Genomic DNA, 27781 nt, shown 5'->3' with positions numbered 1-27781 from the left:
TCATGTTATCTTGATGAGCCACAACAGTTAGATACATCTTGATCCTTCAACCATGGTGTGAAATAAAATATGTGACTCTTTTTGAAATTACATTATAGCAGGAGGTTTTTTTTTAACTTTAAAGAGCATATGACTCCACCTTGCAGGTTGCGGAAGGACACCTTTTGATTTAAATTTGCTCACTGTGTGGTTAGAGATAGATAAATACAACATTTCATCATATTAAACCCAATTTTGTACCAAATTTTAACCCATCTTAAGGTGTAGACACCAGCACACATTCTGTATTCATTTATTCAGACAGGCACCAGACATTGATTAACTTAAATGTGACTAAAGGTAATAAAAACAGCTTGCTCAACCATTATATACATATCCATATATCTTGGATCCTGAGAAAGGACAGTCTCATCTTGGCAGTTGTACTCAGTTAAAAAAAACAGTTTATAGCACCAGAAAAAACTGTCATTGCTAAATATTCCCACTTACTTTTCTAACTCAGACCAAACCTTCTTTTAGCCTTGGCACAAGGATTTTTCTTTCCTGTCTAAGTCTTGTGAACCAAACAATTACTTTTAGAAGTCTGTTTCTGTCTGTTTATTACTACATATTTATGCTCCAAAGACCAAAACCTTTACAGCTTGAGCTTCACCCATAACATTTTGCCAGTAAACAAGTTGTTATTTATCAAATATAGTACCCTTCCAATGTTAGCCTTGAAAAATTGGCAGACACCCCACAAATTCTATTCACAATTTCAATTTTAAATCTCAGCATATTTTTGCAGCATCCCCAGAATCTGTGCACACCAGTACATTTGGTCACTCCCACTGACTGTAAATCCAAATCTCTGATTATTTTATCCAGTAATAAAGTTTTGAATTTTTTGTTTACTGAACAAAAAGGAATATAAAATAAAACGCTTTGCTGATTTTAAAGCTGACTTTAATATTAAGTTAACTTTTTAATGAATATGTTTCACTTTTCTTTCTTTTCTTTTATTTACTTTATCCCTCAGACTAAGTTAGCTAAGTCTTTTCTGACTGACAAGTATGCAGCGCTTGACTGCTGTAAATAAAGACAAATATTGTTGTCTTTTGTCGTCTGTCTTTGTTTTCTCTTGTGTACCAAAAGTACCGAACTGTGACTCAACAAGCCTTATACTGAAGTTGGTACATTGTTAGACCCTTCAATTACATACTTGCAAGAATAAAAGCAAAAATTCACTATGTTCTAAATACAGTAGAGAAAGGGTTAAAACACCAGCATATATTTGAGAGGAATACAGACACATACACATACTAAAGTGCATGAACACACACACACACACACACACACACACACACGTGCGCACACACACGCTCATGCACAAACACACCAGAATGTGGGAATCACTGCCCAGAACATGAAATATTCATCAGTCATAAAACTTTAATTCTCTCCCTCTCTCTCTTTCTCTCTCTCGTCATTTTGGGGGCTGGTGTATTCTATTTTGTGAGGTAAACACTCACTCGGCTGCTACAGAAAAAAAAAAAAAAAAAAAAATCATAATCATAATAATAGATTTCATTAAAATTGCCCAAATGCACAAGCCAAAGCACGTCATTAAGACACCGCTACATTTCAGATGCAGGAAACCACTGTTCACGCGGTTCAAAATTACATTTCAAAAGGGAAAGCTGCTGGTTGGCAAAGCAAGGAGCGGTCCTCGTTTAATACTGTGATGCTGAGTTTTAGAGGTCCCCTGTTATCAAAGATATTGTCACTCAAACCAAGCTTCTCAAACACAGATAAAGGGAAGTCCAACTTTACCAGTCCCTCAGTAACATTTATGAAAAGAAAATCAGTAGAATGTAAGTCACATTTTCACACTTCATCATTGGCTTTAGTTTTACTTTCAAGATTGTAGATATTTAACAACAAAGAGGCAGAACCACCAGGTGTCAAATTTTGATTTGATTGAGAAATATATGGGCTAATAAGAAAACTCCTGCATGTATTTCACATGCTTTTCACCAATACTGCAGGTCCATTACAGCACTCAGTGCAATCCAGTGCCTCTGTCTTTGCAATATTTGCATATTTGACCTTTTTTCTTATTATGTGCAGCCTGAAATCAAAAGAAAAGCATGACAATCAGTCCAATCCAACTGAAATTTGGCTACAATGTCCAGGGTCAAAACCCTTCCAGCTGCATAGAGCTCTGAAGCCCAAGGGTTTGAGAGGACAACAGAAAACCACTCGTTGGTGTGCTGCTCTTTTAAAAGCAGAGATGAAGTCAGTTTATCTAAAATCTATGTGAAGTGTTGCATTAACTATTTAACAAAGCCAAGACACCTAAAAATGCCTTATTATCTTTGCATCCTCAAGTTAACACAAACCTTTCCAAAGCAACAACATTTAAGTATTAAACACTTACCATGTTTACATGGCCAGCACACATGTGAGCTGCTTAAACATAAGCAATTATAAGGTAGACACAAGCCCAGCTTTGGATAATTGGGAGGGTTGTGTTGCAAAATTCTTGCCAAATCAAACATGTGGATCTATCCTCTGTAGTGGAAATAAGAGAGCAAGCAAAGGTACCTTACTGTTAAGTTGTCATTAAGGTACTGGTTAGCAGTTATTGCTAATAATAAAAGGATAAGTTTGATGTTGGAGCTAGGAACAAAATGTTATCGGTCCTGCCAGCCTGTGTATTGCTATAATGCTTGAAATTCAAGCATTGTCACAAACTCTGTTTACTACAACAAGTCTGTATGTTCAGCCTAAACACCACTAAAGCTTGAGCATATTCCTTTGACCAAAACAGGTCAAACTTCAACACTTTGCTCTGTTTATCAATGAAACATCTCAGACATAAAGCTCTTGGCATCTTGGCACCCATCTATTTGCAAGAGGCAGCCAATCAGAAGAAAGTTGGCTTAAAATGAGGGTGGAGTAAAAGAGAAAGGAGCTTAAACAGCTTGTTTCTGATAGAGGATGAACTAAGCGGCCCCACCAGCCCAGTATAAGATAAAAAATTATTACTTTGAACTGTGAATTATGCAAAGCTACTCCGGTGGTGTTCAAGAATAAAAATATAGAGTTGGAAATGAGCAAAACAGATCCTCACTGAATTAGCAAATAGCTTCAAATATTCAGTTGTTCATTAGTGCATAAACAGTATTTAAACAACAAAAAAGAGCAACAAAAAAAATAGGGCTGAACGATATATCGCATTTGCGATAATATCGCGACATGATCAAGTGCAATTTTCTAACCGCAAAGGCTGCGATTATACTCTGGACATGTCCAAATTCATGGGCTGCATCCTCCTGAGGCCGCATTTGTAGACCGATTACGTCACAGCGACGTGCCGAAGGCTGTCCAAATTACTACCATATCCCAGAATTCATAGCGCGGCCCAGCCAAACTCCAGTTTCCAGCAATGGCGGCCGCTACTAAGTTTTAAAATTACTCATACTAATCTTTCTGGGTCACAAAATAAACTTTTAACATATTTTCAGGCGAGAAAGTAGTTGTGTAAACATCAAATATCTGCTCGGTTTATCAAGATATCCCATATTTGCAAAAGTGCTTCGACGTTTTCAGAGGCGTCTGCTACCCACCAGCTCGACAGCTAGCCGGGAGCTCGAGGGTTACTGATGCGGCCGAGAACGGCACAACTCCCGGCACATCATTTTCAGATCACCGCGGAGTTTCGCTGCTCGGGTTAAACGTAATATATAAGTCACTTAGACAACCTAAAAATGTTATTGTTGGGCTTTTTTCAGTGTTTTGTTTGTTCGTGAGTAAATCGGTTTGGCTGAGATTAAAGTTATTAGATTAGATAAAATAAAACTTTATTAATCCCCCGGGTGGGTTCCTCCTTGGTTTTCACACAGCTGACTAAACGTCAAACAGAAAACTTATTAAACAGAAGTATGAGACAGTCGAGAATTTACACCAGTGTCTGGTTATATTTTAGATAGCAAGAAGCAGACGGCCGAGTTTATTAAACTCCACCGAGACAGCGGTGACGCTAATCAGAACTAGACCGTCCAATTTCACGCCTTTAAATTTTAAAGGCGTGTTTGTGTGTGTGTTTATACAATTGCTATTATGTTTGCACTTTATGTGTAATGTTACTGACTGCAGAGATCAGTAAGATGTGTGTATTTTTTATTTATTAGTTTTATTTATTTAATATTATTTTTTAATTGAATGACTGTCTAGTAGTTCACAGATGTCGAAAAACTGAGTGTGGTAAAGCCACTGATTTTTTTTATGTATATTTCTGCAATCTGCACATTGTACTGACTTTCATTTTAATGTTTACACCAGGGTTCCTTGTCAGCACTTTATGCTCAGATGTTTGTAAGCTAAAAATAAACTATTGTGTATGTTCAAATATACTGTTGTGATTGAAGAAGTTAAATAAAAATGTCAGTCATCAATTCATGCATCACCTCATGTCATCATAACAGAGGTCTGTCTTCCAGGAAAGAACAGTTTAAAATTAATGTAATATAGTATTGGCCATACTATATGATGTATTGCTTGTCTTTGTTTAATAATACAGAAGACAAAGACCTTAAAAAATAATCGCATATCGCATCGCAATCGCAATATTGGGGCAAAAAATCGCAATTAGATTATTTTCCATAATCGTTCAGCCCTAAAAAAAAACTGTAACCCGTATATAAACACATTTGTTAGAAGACAAGGTTAGTGATTAACAATTTGCTTCAAAGATCCCAAAAGATACAAGTACACGCTGAGTTTGACATGCCATGTCAATACTATAATTGAGACTTTTACTAGCTAAAAACAAAAAACAAAAAACAACTTTCAACCATCTACACTTAAAATGCTATACAACTGGGCGAAGGTGGAACCACCTTTTTTCCCTTGCTCTTGTTGTAGCAAGCAGAGGGCTGAGTGCCCTTCTGCAAAAAAAAATCATCAACAGTAAACAGTCTCCTCTGTGCAGTTAACATTGCTGGAAAATGTCACAAATGTTATTATGTAACTTCAATGTCATAGTTGCAGCTTTCAAAGTTGGGAAACAACTTCACGGTGACTATATAGTGAAGTTCACCTACAGTACGTGATAATAAAAATTAAAAAAAAAACTGACGACCAAATGACAACGAAACCGTGAAATATTCAAATTGAGCCATCTGAGAAAGACATAAACAATAATGGATGATGAATGTAACATATTAACCAAAACTGACATTATGATATCCAGATTTTTAGAGGAAGAAGGAGTAAAACAATAGCCATGAGAAGCTGTTTCACCAGCGGTTGAATGCCGCTGGTAATTTATAGTGGAGGAAAATCAAGATACTCTATGTCTTTGTCTCGTTTTCTCAACATCTGCAGACCATTTTCGGCTGAATGGACCTCTATCATTTTGACTTTACCAGCTCAAATCTGGGAGGGAGAGGAAGAGCGAGATAAGGACGAAAGTGTAACAAGAGAGAGAAAAAACGGCAAAGCAGAAAGACAGAAAGAGAGCGCGAGACACATCTCCAGTCACCCTCATCCAACCTCACGCCACGCGTGGATAGCCACTGTTTGGGCAGAGAGGAAAGCAGGAGGGAAAGAGAGGGTGGGGGAGGGATGGGGGACAGTCGGAAGTGTTAGGGATGGAGGGGGGTATGTACCCTCGAGGCCAGCCCTCATCCCCTCTTCACCTCCATCCATAATTCAACAGGGTCCAAACCCCCCCCAGCTGCACAGAGCCCCAGGGCACGGCACCGCAGGAAGGACACAACACGCAGAGGAGGGAGAGACAAAGACACCCCGCTACAACCACCCAAAACACCTCACACACCACAAACAGTGGGACAGAAAATGCCAGGAGTTAATAGTGAGATGCATTATTCCTCCCTCACCATAAGTTAAGTCAAACTCCAGTCACGCATATTCTGAAAGAACAAAATATCATCCTTAACTTGACACTATACACATGATCACAGGATCATCATATTGTACATTAAATACACACAAACCTATACAGACTTACACACATTTCATAAGTAACTCATATTCCTGGTTGGCCCAATTCAACTGAAATGAGTGAAAAAAAAGCACATAATAGTAGATGCAGGACTCTGAGCAACTCATTTAGAGATGGGTCAAGGTCAGAGGCGGTTCAAGGTTGAGGGGTGGGCAGCTCCTTAGAGTTAAAAAGAAAAAAATGGTTCCATGTAACACTTTCTGGTATTTCCAGGTGATGCATATGGCAGTAAGTAAAGCAGAGTTTCTTTAAGCCTCTGAAAAAATAGACTGAGAAAAACCGTGAGCTACCCAGTGAAACAATCCATCTGGTAATTTCCATAAAATAATCTTGACCCTGTCCTAAAGCATTGAAACTTTTCTGTATTCAACATACTTTTTAACTGAATCTGTTCTCATGAGATGCAAGAAACAATTGCAATATCCAACAAGTGCATTTATTCTTCTGGTGCAAAAAAATATTGTACAGATTTTTTTTTTTTTAATCAGAATACTCACTTATATGTTTATGGCACATAAATATATAAGCAAAAGCTGTCACTGAAACTGTTTTGAACTTTATTTCTCTTCTATATCCACGTGTAGCAATTAAAGTTTCATAATAAGCTTTCGACACATTGTAACTGTAGTAGTCTGAGAGGCAACTACACCTCTAGGCTCCATTTTCTGTGTGGCCAACCACTGGTCTTTTTTTACAGAGATGAAGTATTACAAATAACAAAGTTCATGCATTTGTTAAACCATGGCGGTGCAAATGCACCTTAACTCAAAACTCAGTCTTCACTTACTTTTAGCATGTATAAAGCAGCGTTATGAAGTTAACTGATCACAGTGCTGGTTTCCAAAAGAGCCAACATTGAACCCAAAGATGAGATTAAAAGAATTAAAGAAGAAAATATGTATAACCCTCTTGCTTTTTTTTCTGGAAAATTACCTTCCAGGGCCTTCACCTTTTGAATGTAACAAATGAAATGTGTGAAGCAAACTGGCCTTGTACTGAAGATGAGGATTTTAAATAAGAAACACTTAATTTTAAGTAGTACTTTAACAAGATGCAGAGGTTCAGGACAACTACACTTTGAAATATCACAGAACTTTCTGTAAGTTACTCACCATTCACTATTTACTGCATGGACTGCATTTATAAGCAGTAGTTGGTTTGTTCAAAGCAATTTCCCTATTCACAAAAACACACATCATACAATGTAACGGCCTTCAAGAGAAACTTTCATCTTTCCATTCACTTTCCCGCTGAAGGACATTTGAGCATGTTGATAGGAGGAACTGGGGATTAAAATGCCAATGCCACGATCACCGAACAACTTGCTCTACCTGCTGGGGATCAGCCGCCCTGCCAGCTGTATGAGAACAGAATTCATTGTTACAGTGTCTGCAGCTTGAGATACACCTGAGAATTGGTAACACAAGCAAATGTCATGGAAACTTTGTGCTACTTCTTGTCAAAAAGACATACACCAAAGACTGAGTCATCAGGATGAATATATCATTTTGAACTGGTGAATTTCTGCCAATGTGTGTGTGTGTGTGTGTGTGTGTGTGTGTGTGTGTGTGTGTGTGTGTGTGTGTGTGTGTGTGTGTGTGTGTGTAAAGAAGAGTTATTGAGGGATGAAAAAAGCGCCACATAAACATTTAATACCTTAAGTAAAGCAGTGCAGGCCCCTTTCACAGACTATGGAGACTGATGGGCCTCCACCACACTGTATTATATATAAATATGGATTTCTCCATGTGTCAATAACTCTGCACCGCTGACGTGCACAGGCACAACTGTTTGTGCGTGTGTGTGTTTATGATGTGTGTATGCGTGTTTTCTGTACAGATGCCAACACTTTTTTCCCCACTGTCTTTGAATCTAAGACCAGATGTGCCCTCTGTCTGTGACTGCGTATGTGTGTGTTACACTGTGCATACACTGCATGTTTTCCAGGTGGGGTTCTTCTTCTACTCTCCCGTGTGCAGATGGAAATTCTATTTATTATTAATAAATCTTCTCTTTCATTCTCTCTCAGAGCTCATCTTGTTGACCTTTCAGGAATGTTCTACTTTTAAAAGCTCATGTTGCATTTCACTCTTCACTTTTTCATGAGCTACACGTCTGTCGTCATTACTTGTAGCAAACATTTGCAAATTCCACTTTAGCAAAACAAATCGCAGAAGTGTAAAGTAAAAAGACCCCATGGGAAACTTTCCCAGGATCCTTGTAAATGTAATTTCATGTTTAATTCATATATTACAAAATGTAGGTTCAAAGTGATATGGAAACTAAATGCAGGGAGAGAGTGAATGCTGCAATTTCAAATTCTGAAGATGCTGAAATAGATCTTACTCTTTCAACAGAGTGATTCAAATTTTCCCCCAAAACACATTTTATCTTACAAAACATTCAGACTCTTTATCTTTACATGTTTATGTTCTTTCTGCTAAATATATTTTTATTTGTTATAAGTTCCAGCTGTTACCGCCCACAACTCACTGTATTTTTCAAACCTTTTTTCTTTTTAAAAAAAAAAACAACTCAAGACAATGATGTTTGAAACATACAAAGTAAATTGTAAGGCATTGTATAGACACTCACAGCTTAAATTAAAATGTATGCAAGACCAACATAAAATACAGAACTAGGGAGGAAGAAGAGGTAAAAAGAAGGTGTGAATGAAGCAGAGGAAAAAGATGGCGAAAATCATTAGCGTAAAGAAAATGTGGAGGAAAAAGAGAAAAGAATAAGAGGGAGGAAGCAGAGTAAAATAAAGGATGGAAATAAGCAGGGGGAAAAGAACAGATGAGAATGTGAGCTGAAGGAGAGCAGGAGATGATAAAGGAGAAGGACAATGCAGCAGAAAAACAGGCAGATGATAAGATGGAGAAAGAACAAGGAAGAAGGAAAAGAGGGCGAGAGGAGGACAGAAGCAGATGAGGGCTATGTGTGTGTGTGACATGTATTGTTTCTCAAACTGGAAGGGGAAGCTGGTTTTGTTTTGCTCCGGGGCGCACAGAGTGTTGAGAAACAGGAAGCCAAGGGACCTGCCCATCCTCGCGGACAGCTGGTGCCCTCCGATAGCTGTTCCCCCTTCCTGTTAGCTTCATACAATGGTTCCCACCCTGGCTCAGACCATCTGGAAACCAACATGAGTGACCACTCTCTAAGCAGTATACGAAGCTCTTCAAACTAGAAATAGTACCATACTGTAAAACTGTTGTGTTTTGTTTTTTGTTTTTTCTCTTTAGAGCCTTCACAGCAAACTGATGTGCCAACTTCACCATATCAAAGAATATTTTATCAGTGATTAAAGTGATTCCAAGTAAACAATTGATAATATTATTTTCATCTCTGTTTTGCACTGTAAACACAGTAGATCTATGCTTCCTGGGTCTATCTTTCAGCTCATTTTTATAGCAACCAGCATAAATTCCCTGCAACCATGGAGAAAGAAAGATTCATTCAGTCTCTCCCGCCTAATTGCTCTCTGTGCATGTGCCAAAATCAAGAAAACTAGGGTGCACCACAGCCCTACTGCCCAAAGACCTTGGCAAAGATGTCTGCAAATTAGCAGACTTATGCAAAAAATAAATAAATAAACATTTTAACTCCAAAATGAAGAATTATTACTCCCTCCATAGCCACATACTGCTCCTGTATATGGGGGAAAAAAGCAAAGCAAATGAACTGTAAACCTTCCCAGGAAATATCCAAAATAAAAAAACTGAACTCATGAAAGTGTAATATATGCTTTTTCTAAAATAAAATAAATGTAACAGACCAGAATTCCCAGCTGGCACGGTTTATTCTGATGATAGACAAACAGTGGAGTCACCGATGTTTTTAGAACATGGATCGCTGGTAATGACAACACTAGAAATATAGAAACACAGCTTGGTACTTGGCAACATAACCTATGCCCCATTGTTTGTAGAACACATGTAGTGAATATGCAATTTTACAGTTATACAAAAGCTTTTTCTGCGTGGTGAAGTTCAAACTGAGCATCAGAATGGGAAAGAAAGGTGATTTAAGTGACTTTGAATGCGGCAGCAGAAGATCACACCAGGCGCCACTTCTGTCAACTAAGAAGACGAAATTCAAGCTAGAAGAAAAAAACCACTGTCTGCTTTGATGAGTCACGATTTCTTCTGCAACATCGGATGGTATGGTTAGAATTTGGCATAGACAAAGGATGGATCCATCCTGCCTTGTATAAATGGTTTAGGCTGGTGGTACTGGTATTTTCTTTGTATACTTGAACCCCTTACTGCCAGTTTAAACACCACAGCCTGCTTGAGCATTGTTGTTGACCACATCCATCCCACTGTATCCTTGATGGTTGCTTCCATCAGGATAAAGTTTCATATAACAAATATCAGATGATCTCAAACTGGTTTCATGAACATGATGATGAGTTCACTGTACTAGAATGGCCTACACAATCACCATATCTCAATACAATAGAACACCTTTGGGAAGTGCCGCCACAGAAGACTTGCATCATGGATGAGAAACCAGCAAATTTGCAGCAGCTGCGTGAAGCCGTCATGTCAATATGAACCAAAATCTCTGAGGAATGTTTTGAACACCTTCTCGATTCTGTGCCATGAAGAAGTAAGTCATTTCTAAAGGCAAAAAAGGATCCAACCCACTAACATGTAACTAAGGTGTATAGATTACCAATTAATCACATAAAAAAATAGTAGAAAACATATTGGACACTTGTTTTGGGCACGTATGAAATATAGCAGAAATGTGAAACATGCCCTTCAAAATTAAAGTATTTGACACTGTTAATGCTCTTTCCTACAGTAAATTAAATTAAATAGTGCCTAAGAGTGAGACAGCAATGTAATGCAGAATCTTTACAATTCCAACTGCTTGTATTTGTCATTTCTCACTCGCTATATGCCAGTTTTCAGAATGTGCTCAAATAAATAAAAGGCTGCCTTTGGAAATCGAGTTTCACTTTTAGAAAGTCTAACAGTCTGATGACTAGTTGCCGTTTGTGATTGTAATCCAGGAGCGATGCCATGTGTTAGTGTGAAGAGAAGCTTTATCTATTCATGAACTGCTGAAAAAAAGGAAAGGCTTTCTCACATATAAATGCTATGGAAACAGAGTCATTTTAAGTCCTTACGAAATAAACTTGAAAATAAAACTTGAAAATTGGGAAAAAAATACGAACTTAATACATTCGCCTCCCCCCCAAAAAAATAAAAAATAAAAAAATAGAGTAATTGCTTATTTTAATGAACATGCAAACAAATGTAGGTGTTACTGCTAAGAAATAAAACAGTTTCTAAAGTCTGTCGCTTTTATTGTTTTATTTGTCCTTCAAGTCCTTTGGTGTTTGTAGTCTGCTGTCAATAAACAACAATGACCAAGTGCAAGCAGACAGAAAAGAATAATGGCACACAATAATATTTCTAAGTCTTACGTGTTGTTTTGCTAAAAAAAAAAAAAAAAAAAAAAAAAAAAAAGTAAAATGAACTGCAGGTGCCTCCTAATGTGCTTTACTTTCATGCCAGCGGGCTTTTTGTGTGAGAGTAGGCGTCAATTATTTTAGATATTGGATATTGTTTTAGAATGAAAAGGCTACAATTCCCAGCAGCCTCAGAAGAACCACATTATGTCTTTACAAAGGCTCGTCTCTTTCTTGTCTGGTCAAACATCGCAACAAAATCCACTGCTCACATCTGCTGCTGTATATTTTCATCCGGCTCTCACATAAAGTGAACACTGTGCAAACACCCACGGATTCTCACATACTGCATTAAAAATCGTCTATCAGAAATCAAAACCGGAATCACATCAATTCTGGCGGTTTTATTTTTTTGTGTTTTTTTTATTGATTGGTTTTACTGCAAAAGGTTGATTAAGAGCAGCGAACAATCAGGATTATAGAGTTTCACTTCTGTATCATTTTGTCTTTGTCTCCGGCTTTGTCTGAGTTCACTTTGACTGCGTTTTAATTGCAGCAGTTTTTCAGTTACAATGGCAATTTGAAGTTAAAGTTAAATTATATCAGCGCGCTCTGACTCGGGCTCTGGTGTGCTTTTATAAACTCTGCATGCATAAATGGAATTGACTCATTTAAAATATTTATTTTCATAAAATGTGTAATGTGCTGCACAACAAATTAAACCATGAAATAAATTTAATTATTGATGATGAATGCACTTAAAACAATTCCATAAATCTATTCTATGAAACTTCCAAATTAAGGTACGTTGCCGTAGTGTTCTTAGCTCGATATAGCCATTTCATTAAAACAAATTTTATGCAAGATCAAAGGGAGGCATGAAAAAAAAAACAAAACGGGTAAGCCAAAGGGAAATTTACATAACAGGGGCATGTCTTTTTCCACATATCTTGCCAATATATTAATGGCATCTGATAAGGGGTTGTCAGCTGCAGACAGACAAGGTGCTACTGCCTCTTGTCATGGAAATCGAGTGACTGTTTCTGATAATTGCCGGTGCCTTCGAAATGTGCCAGCTTGATCCACCGCAGTCAAAATGTGGCTGAATTATCATTTTCCACTCAAAGAAACTTGCTTCCCCGTTACTGTACAATAAACTTTCTTTCATTTCTTTGCTTTAGAATGTGAAGTAGCCACCGCCGTTTTCACCTCACTCAACTCTAACCCAGAATGCAGGCTGCCTGATCTGATTGGCCACACAAACCACACACAGAAAGGGGAGATGGCCAGTTGCCAGAGAGCGGCCGATAACAGGCCTGTAGTGAATGAAAAAATAAACACTAAAACTCTTTCTGTTCTGCCAACTAAACAATCAGCTATGTCTTAATTGCCATCGGGCGGCCACTGGGAATAAAAATGAAAATACAACCTGCAATTAGACTTTGAAATTGATTCCATTAATAATTATTTTGTAACAGACATTTTCTAGCTGTTATAAGGGTGTTAACAGACAATTTAGGCAAAATTCCAGAAAGAAGAGTTTTAATGGGACTGGAATTGAGCAGGCCTTGCTATACCTAACATAAACAGATGAATTTATACAGGCAGAGCAAACCAGCAGCAGTGACTGCATGAAGATACAAGATGGTAGGTAGACCTTTATTTAATGAATGAATATGTAGCTGCCTATACAGTATGAACACTTAAAGATTTCCTGTTCATACCTGACATTACTGCAGGGAAAAAAATTAACAAAACAATAGTTTCTATGAGTGTTTTTGACAGCTTGATCCACTTTAAGTTCACAGAAGAGAATAACGGATCCCTCAGGAGCTTCGGGGCTCATCAGATTCCTTTATGAATCAGAGTCAGAATGTGAGCTTACTAGCCTGTAGACAAAACTCCTGATCCCAACTGCCTGCAGAGTCTGCAGAGACTTGCTTCTAGAGTTTGGTGAAGTTACAAAACTTTTACGGTTTCTTTATTCAAACACTCATTTTACATTTTGATTCAAAAATGCCTTAATAGATTTGAAAGTTTTGTTGAGTGGGGCAAGGGGATTTTAAGCATTTATTTGACTGTAGCAGTGGAGAAAGAGAGGAATAGATAAAGAGGCTAAGGGAACGGCACGCAGCAGTGTTTCTGACCGGGAATTACACCAGCTCGGGGTTCAGTTGCTTAGGGCAAACGCATCTATGTGGTACCTTACATGCTGTTTGGTTGCCTCTTTATTGAAGCAATTCATGTAAAAAACATAATCTTCATGTAGTGTACTTTTTTTTTTTTTATTTCCACTTGACACTGAGGGGGAAAGCGCTGAAACATCCAAAAAAAACAAAGTGTTCCTCAAAAGTGTTTTAGAAAACGATCTTTCTTTGAAAAGAAGCAATGAACACAGCTAGGAAAACCTATTTCAGTGTACGCATGGGCACCTGGCTGTTGCTCAAGACAGACTCGACCAAACCTGTCATGCTTGTTTTATCCTCCTTTTATTTTCACGTGTTTAATGTGTGGCTGAATTTATAGTTTACATCTTACACCGATTTTGTCTTGGCTTGAATCAAAAACAGACAGAGCTGGTGTTTCTGATGGAGAAAGTGTGGCTCAAGTGCAATCAGAAAACAGACTGCAAAGGGAAAAAGAGGTGGCACACAACAAATAAAAGCTTTCTCTTAAGTCATCATTAGATTCAATAAAGAGTTGAAATAAGGTGATAATATCGGACAAAAAGGCATAAGATGATTTTCAAAAATGTGAAGCTACTTCCGTCAAAACAGTACCTTAAAATAAAACATATTAAAGAATTAATTAATAATTACTGTAATTTATCCTATTGGTTAGAGTTAGCTTCTATGAGTAAGTTATGTTATTCATATTTTCACTTAATCAAGATCTCTTTCACTCTAATAGGTTTGATTTTCGATTATAATTTGCAAATGTACTAATGCAATACTTTCTGGGTTATTTGAATCTAATAGAATCTGCAAGCTAGGCACAAGGAAATAGTCACAAAATACATTTCCTTCCTGTAGAGTCGACTGATATCTAATAATGTTTCATTTCAATTCTTTTTTGCTTTTTGGGGGTTTTGAATCATTAATGCTAACCTGCATGTCCTTTAATATGCCAGCCTGTTGACTGTATGTGAAACAACATAAGGCATCAGCGAAGCAGGATCCATAGCGCCACATTTAAAGGAAAGGTTCACTCTAAATGTATGTATTCTGCAAGTGTCTTTTTAAAAGCAACAGTAGCTTTTCTTTAGATTGTGAAAATCTGTCTGAGCCACATGCATCCTATTTTCTTTATGGGGCAGGGCACACAGGCTTTCAGAAGATCGTCTGGCTGCAGGTGCAGGCAGCAGAGGGATCGTGGATCTGCTGGAGTGGGAGGTAATGGTCGGAAAATACGGCAGAAGCAAAGAGACGCTGGACCTCCAGGTCAAAACTTACTAACGGAGAGAGACAAGGGTGTTTTTGTTTCACAGCTGAATAGAATGACCACTGCATACCATCATGCATGCTTATCAAACTATGCGCTGTAAATATCACAAAGCTGCCATCTGCAGATCAACTGCCATCAGAAATTGGCCATCTCCAAGGCCAGAGCACAAAGTCTAACAATGCGGGGCTAGAGACGTCAAATTTAGATCAGCAAGCAAAGGAAAAATGTAATTGACTTATTAAAAAGAACATGAACACAAGCATCAAGTCAATGCTTTGCACAGCCTTAGCAATCAGTATCTCTAAACTACTTCGAGATTCCTCCACATTAAAGGTCTTTCTTTAAAAAAGGGCAACAATTATAACTGCATACACTTTGGAAATTGAATGAGAGTATTTTAACAAAGTTTGAGGGCTTGCTATAATAATTTGATTGATAAGTTGATTAAGACAAAATCAGCTACAATTATTTTGATGAGTGTTTAATTAGGTTAGTTACTTATCGAGCAAAACTGCCAAACACTCATCAGTTTTGGGATCTCAATTTATGAGCTTGCCCCATTATCTCAGCTTTTTTTGCAATTACAAATGACATATTTGGGAGTTTGGGGCTGCTGGTTAGAAAAAAAACACAAATAACTTCAACCTTATTTTCTGACATTTAATATACCAAAAAAAACCCAAAAAATCAATTAATGAAAATAAAACAGTCTCTGCAGCCTTAGGCTAAAGCTGTTGTCAAGGACAAAAGTTGTCCTCTCTACATTATATGTTTTTTATTCAGATATATAAGGGCCCCTTATATGACTTTGCCTCCTCATGTCGACTGCACTGCACATAGACACACAGATGCACATTTAGCACAATGTCAGCTGTCAGAAATATCATGAAAATGCCATCAGCATAGTTTACAATAGATGGCAGTGTCGAACTATCCAGGAACAGAATATACAGCAAAATGTTAAGGGTACATTTTTTATGTTTAAATCTATCTTTTCTCTCTCTCCTCTCTTGCACTTTCTCCCTCCGTCTTTCTTTGTGGCCAATCCAGCGCTGCGGTTCCCAGGCTCAGCTCGACTGTCAATCAGCAGCAGCCTACATCTCAGCGCTGCAGCTGAGCCAGGGCCGCATCATCCCGCCTGCCAATCACCGCTCTACACCTTCAATCCATCCTATCCATCTCTCTGTAAAGCAGATTCGCACACCGTCCCCCGTCCCCCCCACCATCGCCATCCCCGCACCACCACCACCTCCACCTCCTCCTTTCAAAACAACTGCCACCACAGAAGAATTGAGATCCCTTTAACTCTCCAACCAGCACATTCACGCACAAACATTTACCGTCGCTTGAACGGGGAAAACACACAAAAAGATACATAGTTTGTGTTTGTGCATGTGTTCATACAAGCATGAACACATGCACAAACAGAGGGAAAGGCCAACACTGGACAAATAAATGATTTATGTTATGTAATTATACACAAAGGACACAGTGCACACCAATGACATTATAGTTTCTTGCAAGCTGAATATAAATTTGGCATTCCTGAAGACAAGATAGAGTCTGGCTTCTGAACTGGGGGTCTTGATGCATTAATGCAAACACATGTTACATTGTAGCATTCAGTTTTTTATGACTATACATTGTGTAAGCGGTTATTTGTACTGATGAAACTACAGAGAATTTTCATGCAGCTCGGCAGCTCGATGCAGCTGTTACCCTCTTTCACTATTTTCATTTGACGGCACATTTACTCTATGGTTCAGTCCATCCTGTTTCCAGCAGTCGCTGGCAGGCAGCTGTTTTTACCTAACAAGTTCTCATAAACCCACTGTATTCTACTTGGCTGGTAGCAAACAAAAGACAGGCAAAGTCAGTAATAACTTGCTTAACATAGTGGAGCTTTTTGTGGTTAAACAGCATTTTTTTTTACTTTTCTTTCGATGAAAAACACCCTGGAGGGTTTTTTGGGGGGGTTGTTTGTTTTAAATAAAAACCTTATAAATTATAAACCTTATAAAAACCTTATTTTTGTTTAATGGTTTCAAAATTTACATCTGTTGCTAAAGTTGTATAGCTTTGAGCTAAAATGCTTTGTAAATGCTTCATTTAAAAGTAGCTACATACAGGGAAATGGTCATTACTGCTGAGTAAACCTGTGGTACATTATGAAGTTTTCTGAGGACAAGACAAAAATGAAACTCTTATTTCACTGTATAAAACAAATGTTTTATTGTATGTTTAAGTCAGACATTTTTACCAATACAATAACACTGGCCTTATATGGCTAAAAACACTCATTATGGTCTTGTTGCCAAATGCAAGACTGGTCCAAGAAAAGATCTGATCATTATCACATTTCCAACCGTACGCAATCTGGTTATTGATTAAAAGTTTGCCACTTTTAATTCATAGCACCAAGTGAGCTCCTTGTTAAGCTTACTTCACGGCAGAGGCAAGAGTATTAAAACAGTTTCCCCGTGTTTTCTTCCTCCTCATTATGTCCTCATGCTTGCTTAAAGATTATTAGCTGTGGTCATTTTATCGCTGCAATTATTGCGTGCTGCAATGCAAGAATAACTAGATGAATTGTAAATGCGTTGTGAATCACTTTTGCAGTTTGCCTTGAACCAACCCACTAAACATGCAGACTTTTCCCTCTCTTGTTTGAACTACTTCTAAAATGAGCCTTGCTCTTTGATTGCATCATGGAGTGCAGCTTTCATCAGATGCCTCATAGATTGCAGAGCCAGACAAGGTACTGGGGCGAATGTTAAGGCCACAGCAATTGAGAGTATAATTAGATAGAGGTTCTGAATATTCGGTGTACTGTAGAAAACAGTAATTGCCCTGCACCGGTTGAGAATTGTTTTACACACATACAAGGGTGCACAAATGTGCACCAAAACGCTCAGTCCAAAGATAAAATACGACGCCAAGAAGAACATATTAAAAATATTAACTTATATCAAAAGCAATATGCTGTCATGGCAATACAAGATGTTGTTAAGTTTTATGTCCAAACTATAAACTATAATGGCATATCCGAGGCTGCGAATTCTCACTCCTCACATTTAGTGCTCTTCAGATCTTTGCAAGAACAAGGCGAGGGAAGAAATAATGCAATCTGTCTGGATAAGCTGCTTATGTTGTCGTCTGTCATGCTTATTGTTCCTGATACATGTAGATCACAATTAGAAGCAACAGACAATCCTGTTTGCTTTTCGTTAATGACACAAAGTGGGGAATAATTTTTAAGAAAACAGCCACATATTGTGACTTTAAATTCTCCACCATTTCACCAGCAAGCAAACCATTAGTTTAAGGTTTTCTAGGTCAGTCTCTAGATATGGTTTGGTTAAGAAACTACTAGTTAAATCTGGGAATTGACCAGCCAACCAGCTGGTTAAATGAACATTCATTGACTTGCAGCTGATTTAACCTGTTGATCTGCTGCTGATGCTACCACGCTGGATCCTATTTTTTCTTTTTTCTCTTTTTTTGGTTACAGCTTGGAAAAAAGTGGGGGATTGCTGAAAAAGCTTGCGAACCACTGCTCAAAAGTGTCAAAAAATACTCAAAAACGCATCTTCAAATTGCTTGCTTGAATTGCTGACTGTTGTTAGTAATAAAGGCATTCGATTTACAATGAAATCCAACGGGGGGAAAAAACAAATCCTCAAAACACTTCAGTGAAAACCCAATCAAAGAGCAGCAATGGCAATGGACAGCACCATAAAAGTGTAAAAAAATCTATAAGAGATATATTAGCAGGCAAAATAACTCTGGATGTTCTATACTGTTTAAATAACACATGCCTAACACAGACTGAGGCTACTTTTTCCTTTAATGATAGAACCAGTCGAAGATGGTTTGTGACCTTTTAAGCAGAAATGTGGAGAAAACTGTGCCCTTCACAAGTTCGTACAGCCAAAGGTAAAAACTGTAAATGTTTGGAATTTTTGGATCATGGTTTCAACTGCCGATTACTTTTTTGTTTTTATTATTAATCCATAAAATATGTCTATATTTCTGCTTTGTCCTATCAGCAGTCCCAAACCACCCAAAATGTATATTTTTACAAAGATAATTAACAGAAAAGTAAATTAAGAAGCAGGGAGGTGCAAATGTTTATTTTTTATTTTTATTTTTTTTATAATAAATGACTAATTAATTACCAAACTGACAAAGTTGAAGATCAATTTTCTTTAGATTGAGTACTTAATCAATAACTAATTGTTTCAATTCCAGTTAAAGGTCAGAACTGATTTTGGAGCATCGCATAGAGCAGAGAGGGCTCAAGGAGGATACAAATCTATTACCGTTTGTCCTCCAACAATTAACACGCAAGCACATCCAATATGAGCCATTTCCTCTGAGAAGCCACAATGAACACCAGCTGGAGACGAGTTACAAAACACCTGAACGCAGGTCCATGCAATAATAAAAAACAGATTAGGTAAATTAGCTTTTCTAATTTTTCCTCCGCTGAACGTTATGAAATTAGAGCACCCCAGAATGGAGTGAAATGATTGTTTCCTTGTAATTATCGCATAAGCTATTGCATGACTCAAACAAATATGATTCCATTTCAACGAGGACGGGAGTTTTTGTGTTTATACCTCCATACGTTACGCAGAAAATGAAAAATAAACATATTGGGACTGTTTTAATGGAATAATACATAAACAGTTTAATGAACGTCATCTCAAACATAAGCATGTGTGCTTTACAAGCAGAAGCTGTTTAATAAAACACAAATGTCAAGACTTGTCCTTTTCATTTGCTTAACATGTTTAATCTTTATAGGTCCATATATTCTCGTTTCATTGTATAAATGTCATGAGGGGAAAAAAGATAAGATCTCTAGCCTTATGATTTAAATCTATCAAAGATAATGCTAAGAACTTAGCTTAAAAACATTTTGTTCTACTCAGAATATTTCTGTCAGAGGAGATGCTGTTCCACTGTGCTAAATGTTATAACCTTTTGTGTCTCTCTCACTCTTGCAACATGTATGCATGGCCCCTTTAACCACCGCTAACCGTTCTCCACTTCCTACACACTCGCATCTCCACTGGTCAGTGTTGTTCTGACCTGCATGACAATAACATCAGCGCTTTCTCACATTGCTGGAAGCTGGGAGAGGATTTCAGAGTAAGGCCACATCGGGGGTCACATTTACATTTTATATGTTAGGCAGTTAGCTGACGCGCTTGTGCTGAATGACTAACAATGAGCCCAACAGCACGTTGAGCTTCAATTTCTGAGATGCCAACAGTACAATCTAAAAGCAAAAGGATGGAGGATGTAGCTGTACTGGCAGCTGAAAGATAATGGCACCGGTTCAGAGACACAGAAAGTCGGCAGCACAAAGTTAGAGCGACAGTAGTGGCACTGTAAGTTTTTCAGGCAGTAGACTGAGGTTAATGTGCCATTGGGTCTTTTTTTTCACTTGCAGATGTGTTTGATTTTCACTTGGTTTCATTTTAACCCACTTTCACAGGTTTTGGCACCAACATCTACTTGGTTACAGTAAGGAAATGATTGTGGTTTTTGGGTTAAATATGATCCTTCATAGTAGTAATCCCTTGCACTGAAAACAGACAAGGTGGGAGTACGATCTCAATCATGCCAAAACCTGGTGCATCAAGCTACAGACACCAAAGAACACTTTGCATATAAACGAGCCACGCCGGCAGCTTTGACAAAATGGGTGAGTCACCCAGCCAAGCAATATCAGTCACTGGTTCCCAGTGTCTGAAACAGCCCATTGAAGGTTTCATGAAAAGAAGTAGGTGGCATAAACTGACCTTATTTTAGACCTGATTTTTGTGTGGGCCATTTAAAGTTCCTCTTTTAATGGCTACCTAATTTTGTTTTCACTTGAATGTTTGGTTAGATTTAAGCATCAAAACTACTTGGTTTGTGTCAAGAAAATATCACAGTTTAGGTTAAAATATAGCTTTTCACAAAATTGAATGCAAATGGCGATCTGGTGAGAAAAGTGTAAGTCAGCTGCAAAGAAAAATCTAGGACAGCAGCTTAATGAAAAAAAACAAGGGTGCTTTAAGTACGAAACAGACAGCTAGCTTAAAGTTTAGCTAGCCAAAAGCTGTACAGAGACATCAATATGCACAAAAAATTGCAAATTTGTAGACGTTTTTGGTAATGCAAAAAGGAAACAGTGTAACTTTTAAACAGCAGTCATTATATAAAGTAACAAGTTACTGCAGTTTTCAAGTTATCCAACAGGAACTTCTCCCTAAACAAATATTTAAGTTGCCTTAAGCAAGGCACTTCCGTCCTCCTACCTGCTGAGTCATTGTAAGCAGTTCAAGAGCTGTTGCTAAAAATAACTACAGTACTGAGCAGTGGACAAAATAGCTAACTGGAATATATATGACTACAAGTATTGCTATATGATGCATTATGCTGTGTTTTTATGTATACAATGCATAGGTGCCAGTGCAAAGCTGCGAGACAGCCACATCTCTTTCAGATTCATTGTTATTCTTTAGAATCGGATCTGTTGCTTGGTACGTGTAAGGTTGGTGGATTGTTCCTCGATTATGTATTTCGCTGTGTGTAACTTAGAGCACCTGAATGTGAATCGAGGAAGGCTTGAAACGGACGGTGAGTCATCATCGCCATGGTGTTAAGCCTCCCGTTCCCGGGGGAACAAGGTTACCGTCTCTACACCAATGGGGATTTTTATTTTTACATTTGAAAAGCAAACCAGGGCCCAGCTCACAACAATCCTCCATTGCCCGTCTCTCCTCTCCCCTCCTCCTCTTCCATAACTAAGCTGCATCACACACACAAACCCAGCAGACGCTACACACACATCGCCTCATTTTAGAGCACCACGTCCTTATCTATGTCTGTGTGATATTCAATATGTTTCAGATATCAAAATACAAACCTATGCAGATGAGATGGAGGGGACAATATCACAAACTCAGTAAAAGCCTGTGCTCTGTCATTTGCTGCAGAAAACCACATACTACAGCAGCGGTCTATTTTCAGGAGTTGAAAGCGTACAATACAATACCAACTATTTAGAAACCCAAAGCCCTGCAAACCTTAAAGGAGCAGTTGGGGAATGCACTAACTGGCCTTCTTTACAAAAAAGGAGATGGCTGATATCACACTCCTGTCTTTATTGTCTGTGCTGGAGTTTAAACTTGGCTTAGCTATGCAAAAGTGTAAGCAAAATGTGTAATTAAACACATTATTTGCTTGTACAACCCAAGGTAAAAAAAATATTTCCATTAGAAATCAACCCTCTCATCAAATTTTCAGTCACCAGATTAATTAAAATGTTTAAAAAATGGCCCAAAATTGTCAAAAGTGCTGTTTATAACTTCTCACTAACAGGGTCCTTATTCGTTGAGTTCTGCCTTCATGAAAAGTCAAAAATATTCATATTTTCTTCTCAAAGGATTACTCACATTATTTTTTAAATCTTTAATTATCAAAATAGTGAGATAGTGATGACCTGAGATTTCCTTTTTGTTGATCAACTAATCACTGCAGCTCTTTCTGTATCTCTGGATGAATAACTACAGAAGGGATGCTACCGAGATATTCTTGGCACTGACTTACAAAAAAGAAATGAAAAACAGGGGGAAGCAGCAAGGCTGGCTCTCTCTTAAGTTATGAAATATTCCTCCTAGCACCTCTACAGCTCAGTCTTTAGCCATTTTCTTTTAACTGATTTGCTAAACTACTTCTTGAGAAACAGTTTTAACCAACCATAACTTCTATGCGGCACCTCCACTAGCTGGCAATTTGTTCATTCTAATAGCCGCTCCTAAAATGGCAATTTCTTCATTTCGTTTTGTGTGTGGATTAAACAAACTAGATTCAACATGTTGCTAACTTTGCTTTAGAGTCAATCTACCTGTTCCATATTAGATAATACCCTCTGGCCTCCATCTTCATACTAAACGCCCATGAGATTGGTATTGCTCTTTCTATCTACCTCTCAGTGCGAACGTGTATGTCTGCATTTGTTAAACTCTTCTTTGAAACCTGATTGATTTCCCTTACAGGAATAATATGTAATCAACTCAATGAGCAGCCTACAGCATGCAAACAGCTCTAAGAGTATAAGGCATCAAAGTGGTGCCAAAGGTGTTTTTTTCTCTGTGTTAATTCATAAGTTTTCTTTAAAAGATGTCCTCAGTGTTCTTTTAATAAAGAAACAAGGGATTCTCCTTGATATTCTGAGGACAGTTGTAATTATGTTTTCAAGAAATCCTGTTTTATTCTGGTATAGTGGTTGACTACATGCATAGCAACACCTACTGGCTTCCAGCAGCCATGGCTTCAGAGAAGAAGCAAATCAGAGGGGTAATTTGTCAAATTAACAACCTACTGTGTTTCTATTTAGGCCAAACCTTTAGTTTAAGCTCACTGTCAGTAAGGTAAAAAAAACTGAAATTTAAACTCCACGACTGGATATTTTTTTTAATCTACTTATGTTTTTTCCCCCTTAAGCACCAAGTATTTTCCAGAGAGATGTGTGTCCACCGAAACCTTGAAGTGCACAAAATACTGGTCCTCTAACACTGCAGTAAATGAACAAGACATTTTCTATCTGAAGACCAATATGACTCCTTTAACTTCTCAAACCTATTGGAAGTAAAGCAGACATGGTATCATTTTCTTCTGCATCCTTCTAGGTAAAAAGTACCAAGCTGTCACAAAGCCCCAGGAACTATGATCTTATACAAAAGCAGCTGTTTTGTGTCTTCACAAGACAGACATGACCATTATTTGTCTATTTTCGAGACTGCAGTTTATGCTTGCATCTTTATTTAAAAAGTGCAACCCACAACGCAAGCCTGTGATGAAAGTTTCAGAAAGAGGTTACCAGTAGTTACATGTGATGTTGCACCAATGTTCGGCAATCACATGCAGAGAAAAACCTATTGTTAGAAGAAGAAGAGATACCAATTTTCTTGCTGTCAGTGCCTCAGTGTAGCCGAATGCAGAAATGGTTGACTCAGTGGTTACAAAGCTTTACTGGAAATGTCTGACTCGCTAACTGAAGAAGTTCACACATTTTTTTTTCCCTAAGAGCTGTTATGAAGGCATTTTGGGAAATTCAGGAAATCAATAACTTAACTGAAAGAAGATGTAGTAGGTTAAAGCAAAGTGGAAGTAGTCTACAACTTTTTTTCCCATTTGAGCACAAAGTCAGTCCCAGAAATGATGAACAATGTCTGAGTATGTGTCTGAGTATGTGTAGGTGGAAGTTTTCAATAAAAAAAAAAGAAGAAAAAAAAAAAGAAAGAAATGGCAAGTTGTGTTGCTCAGCCACTTACAAACATGCCTTGAGTCTTACTGTGCCACCAACATCCCCATAAGAGGACACAGAGTGGTGGTTTAAGACCCTTGAAAACAGGTTGTTTTAAGAGAATGCCCCTTATGAATTTAATGGTTTTGAACATACAGCAAGATAGTTACAGATGTAGATATCTAAAGAGGAAGCCAGTAATAAATAGGCTTATATACGCATTCTTTCTTATAGCCAGTAGGGGGTGACTCTTGCTGATCTTTATAGTCTGATCCTATAAAGATTTACAACAAACTGCCCCACTTCTCATTTGTGTAAATATCTCAATAAACACTTTGCTGATGAGTTATAGGTCTTAATCACTAGGTTTGAGTATATAGAATCTTTAGCTCTTTAATTACACTCCCATTTAAGCTCAACATAAACAATAAATCAGGGTAGCCATTCCCAAACTTCACAATGTAAAGGTCCATTTTGAACTCTTCCTGAAAATATTTTGTGGTCCTACTTAATTACATCATTAATCAAGACACAAAACTATTTGGTGTTCTGGACCCACACTTGAAAAATTCCAGCAATACATATAAACTTAGGCTTCTTCAGCAGCACGTGTTAGCCACCATAATTGCGAATAACACATTTCATGTGACTTTTTAAAAAATATATTTTTAATATTTTTTTTACTTTAAACATTTTATTGTGATTTCAATTAGATGTTACTGCAGTGCCGTCAAGGACCACTAGAGGGCTGTGGTCTGCATTTTTGGCATCATTGTTTTAGGGCAGCGGTCCCCAACCTTTTTTGCGCCACGGACCGGTTTAATGTCAAACAAAATTTTCACAGACCAGCCTTTAAGGTGTCGCAGATAAATACAACAAATAAAATGATACTACCAAGACAAAAACTGTGGTATTTTGTAAATATAATAACAAACACAAATTCACTGTGTAATTGTGTAACTTTATTAGCAGCGTCCTCCTGAAATGCGCCAAAAACATTGAGAGTAACGTCCTCCTCTCTGCCCCTTAATGTGCTCTGGTCGCTATGGTAACGCTTAAATATTTCTTTCAAAATAAGACACACCACTACAACACAGGAAAAGACCCAGGGAAACAGAGTTAACGATAAAAACCCTGAAAACCAGAAATTTCACACCCGAGCCTCAACTCGGGCCAATACCAAACGATTCACGGACCCATACCGGTCCGTGGCCCGGGGGTTGGGGACCATTGTTTTAGGGCATGACTATGTTGTGACTGCCCACCTTACTGTATAACCAAGGACTAACCTTGGTTTCTTATTCAGATCCACTCCTTAGTTGTGATGTCCAATTTAAAAAAAAAAATCCACAGCGCCAACATGGTTATGAAAAAAAAAAAGTTCAACTTCAAAACAAAATTTCACAAAATCACTGATGATGGGTGATGTCACAGTAGCTAAGCCATACATTGAGTTTATGGGTTTTCCCAAAGAACACTGCGTATTATTTCTTTTATTCCATGAACATTGTATTTATATCCAGATTTCTAGTCTGAAAATGTGATAAAAATTATGATTTTTAGTACCTTAAATGTCATTTTAGCATAATAGACTACAGTGTTGCTCAGAGAGTAGTGAGTGACTTCAGAAAAGGCTGTTCACTTAAAAATGACCTAACAAGTTAAAAAAAAACCCCAATGTGCAGACAGAACTGTCACAAATAAATGCTTTTTACTTAAAATACAACATAATTAAAATATTCAGTTGGCACCTACTAATTGAGGTATGTGGATAATCAGTGGTTATTAACAAAGGAGTTTTTGAATAGAAGAAATGAGATGATTGTGTGTGTTCTTACTGTATCTCTTTGGTCCATCTTCGAGGCAGAAGGAAAGCGTGAGAGTGGCATCCTCTTCAAAAAACTCTGTCGCAAAGGCATCCCACCACAAACTGTCGCTTTCCTGAATAAACAAAGTCAAAGGTCATAAAGACAGGTATACCACTTCCTGCCCATTTGAAAATACTGTTTAACAGTTTTTAACAACAGCCACAGATTTAAGGTCATCACCACCTGATGTACTGTGTGAAATCTTGTGTTTTCAATGGCCCACGTGTTGCTTCAGTTGGGTATGAAATTCTTCATTTTCTTCTACTATTTAATAACCCAGTGAATTTCCTTTATCCCAGTTGTTGTGCTTGTGCTATTGCATTTTTTTACATAAATTCAATATTGATTTATTCTGATAAGACAAAGATATTGTGACAATGCGGGCTTTTCCATGAGACAAGATAAACACGAATCTAGTTTGTTTTTTATCACATGTGAATTCATGAGAGTTCCCCTTACTGTATTCATTCAAATGAAACTCAGAAGCTTTATGAAAGTTTACAGTTTGGGCTGTAAAATGGTTTAAATACAACACATTACAGTGTGGATCAAGAATGGAAAAGTTAAAAATATGGGAATAAAATAGAAGTCAGGAATGCTTCTTTACCAAAACAAAAGACAATTCTAAAAGATGAGATGTGATGGCCTGAGAATTTAACACAAGTTGATGTGAAGCCAAAATATGGTAACACTCTTTGCTTTTCTTAAGCAAGCACTTTGGGAGAGCCCTGCCTGAGGCTTCTCCAAGTCTGAATTACAAGCTGAAGTGTAACAGCTTTAAGATCAACTTCTCTTTTCAACTTTCACAGCAGGTCACGATAAGTTGGCCATAAGAACACTGCTGACAATATTAATATATTAGGTGGATATTTTAAATTACTCTTTTAAATATATGAATAAACAAACGTAAGTGATTTACTTAAAACAGTTAACCTCTTAGTATTAAGTAACAGTAACAGTAATGGATACAGTAGCAGCAGGCCAACAATCATAATAACAGTATCACTAGTAATTACAATCACATAATGATTGTTTAAAAAAGTACTATTAGTAGTAGCTTAAGCAGTGATGCTTTTTTTTTAAAAAGCATTAATATTAATATACTAATAGAAGCATTGAAAGGTGCAAATGGAGTTTGCAAAGTCAATATTTTGTATGACTACCTATATTTGTCAACACAGCCTTAATTCGCTTTGGCAGGTTTTCTTGTAATTTTTCAAGGTATTCCTTAGGGACAGTTTTCCAGGCTTCTTGAGCATCCCAAGGCTTTTCTTTGGATGCCAGATGCCTTTAGTTAAATGGTCTGGATTTGTATAGCGCTTTACTTGGTCCTAAGGACCCCTATACTATACACAATCATTCACACACTGGTGAGTGCAAGCTTCAGTGTAGCCACAGCCGCCCTGGGGTGCACTGACAGAGGCGAGGCTGCCGGACACTGGCACCACCAGGCCCTCTGACCACCACCAGTAGGCAACGGGTAAAGTGTCTTGCCCAAGGATACAACGGCAGAGACTATCGGAGCCGGGGCTCGAACCGGCAACCTTCCGATTCCAAGACGAACGCCCAACTCTTGAGCCACGATCGCCCCATAGTTCTATTCCCTATTGACGTGATGCCACGCTGCTTCAATAATGTTGAGGGCCAGGTTCTGGGAAGGCCAATCCATGACTGATAGTGTTCCATTTTATAGTTTTAATCAGGTATGTTTTTACTGCACCTGCAGT

The 27781-nt window shown here is 37.8% G+C and overlaps 1 protein-coding gene across 4 annotated transcripts in view; it reads right to left on the bottom strand.

Moving 5' to 3' along the window:
• Positions 1–27781, bottom strand: part of ldb2a (LIM domain binding 2a) — a 112682-nt gene that overhangs the window by 60084 nt on the left and 24817 nt on the right. For all 4 annotated transcript variants that reach the window (XM_082506160.1, XM_082506161.1, XM_082506158.1 and 1 more), the window contains exon 2: positions 26025–26127. In XM_082506160.1, the coding sequence (XP_082362286.1) occupies positions 26025–26127 (103 nt within the window). The remainder of the gene's footprint in view (positions 1–26024; positions 26128–27781) is intronic.

The sequence above is a fragment of the Aulonocara stuartgranti genome (assembly GCF_965226115.1).
Source record: "Aulonocara stuartgranti genome assembly, chromosome: 2".
In the NCBI taxonomy this organism is placed as follows: domain Eukaryota; kingdom Metazoa; phylum Chordata; class Actinopteri; order Cichliformes; family Cichlidae; genus Aulonocara; species Aulonocara stuartgranti.
This window is presented reverse-complemented; position numbering and strand designations above follow the sequence as displayed.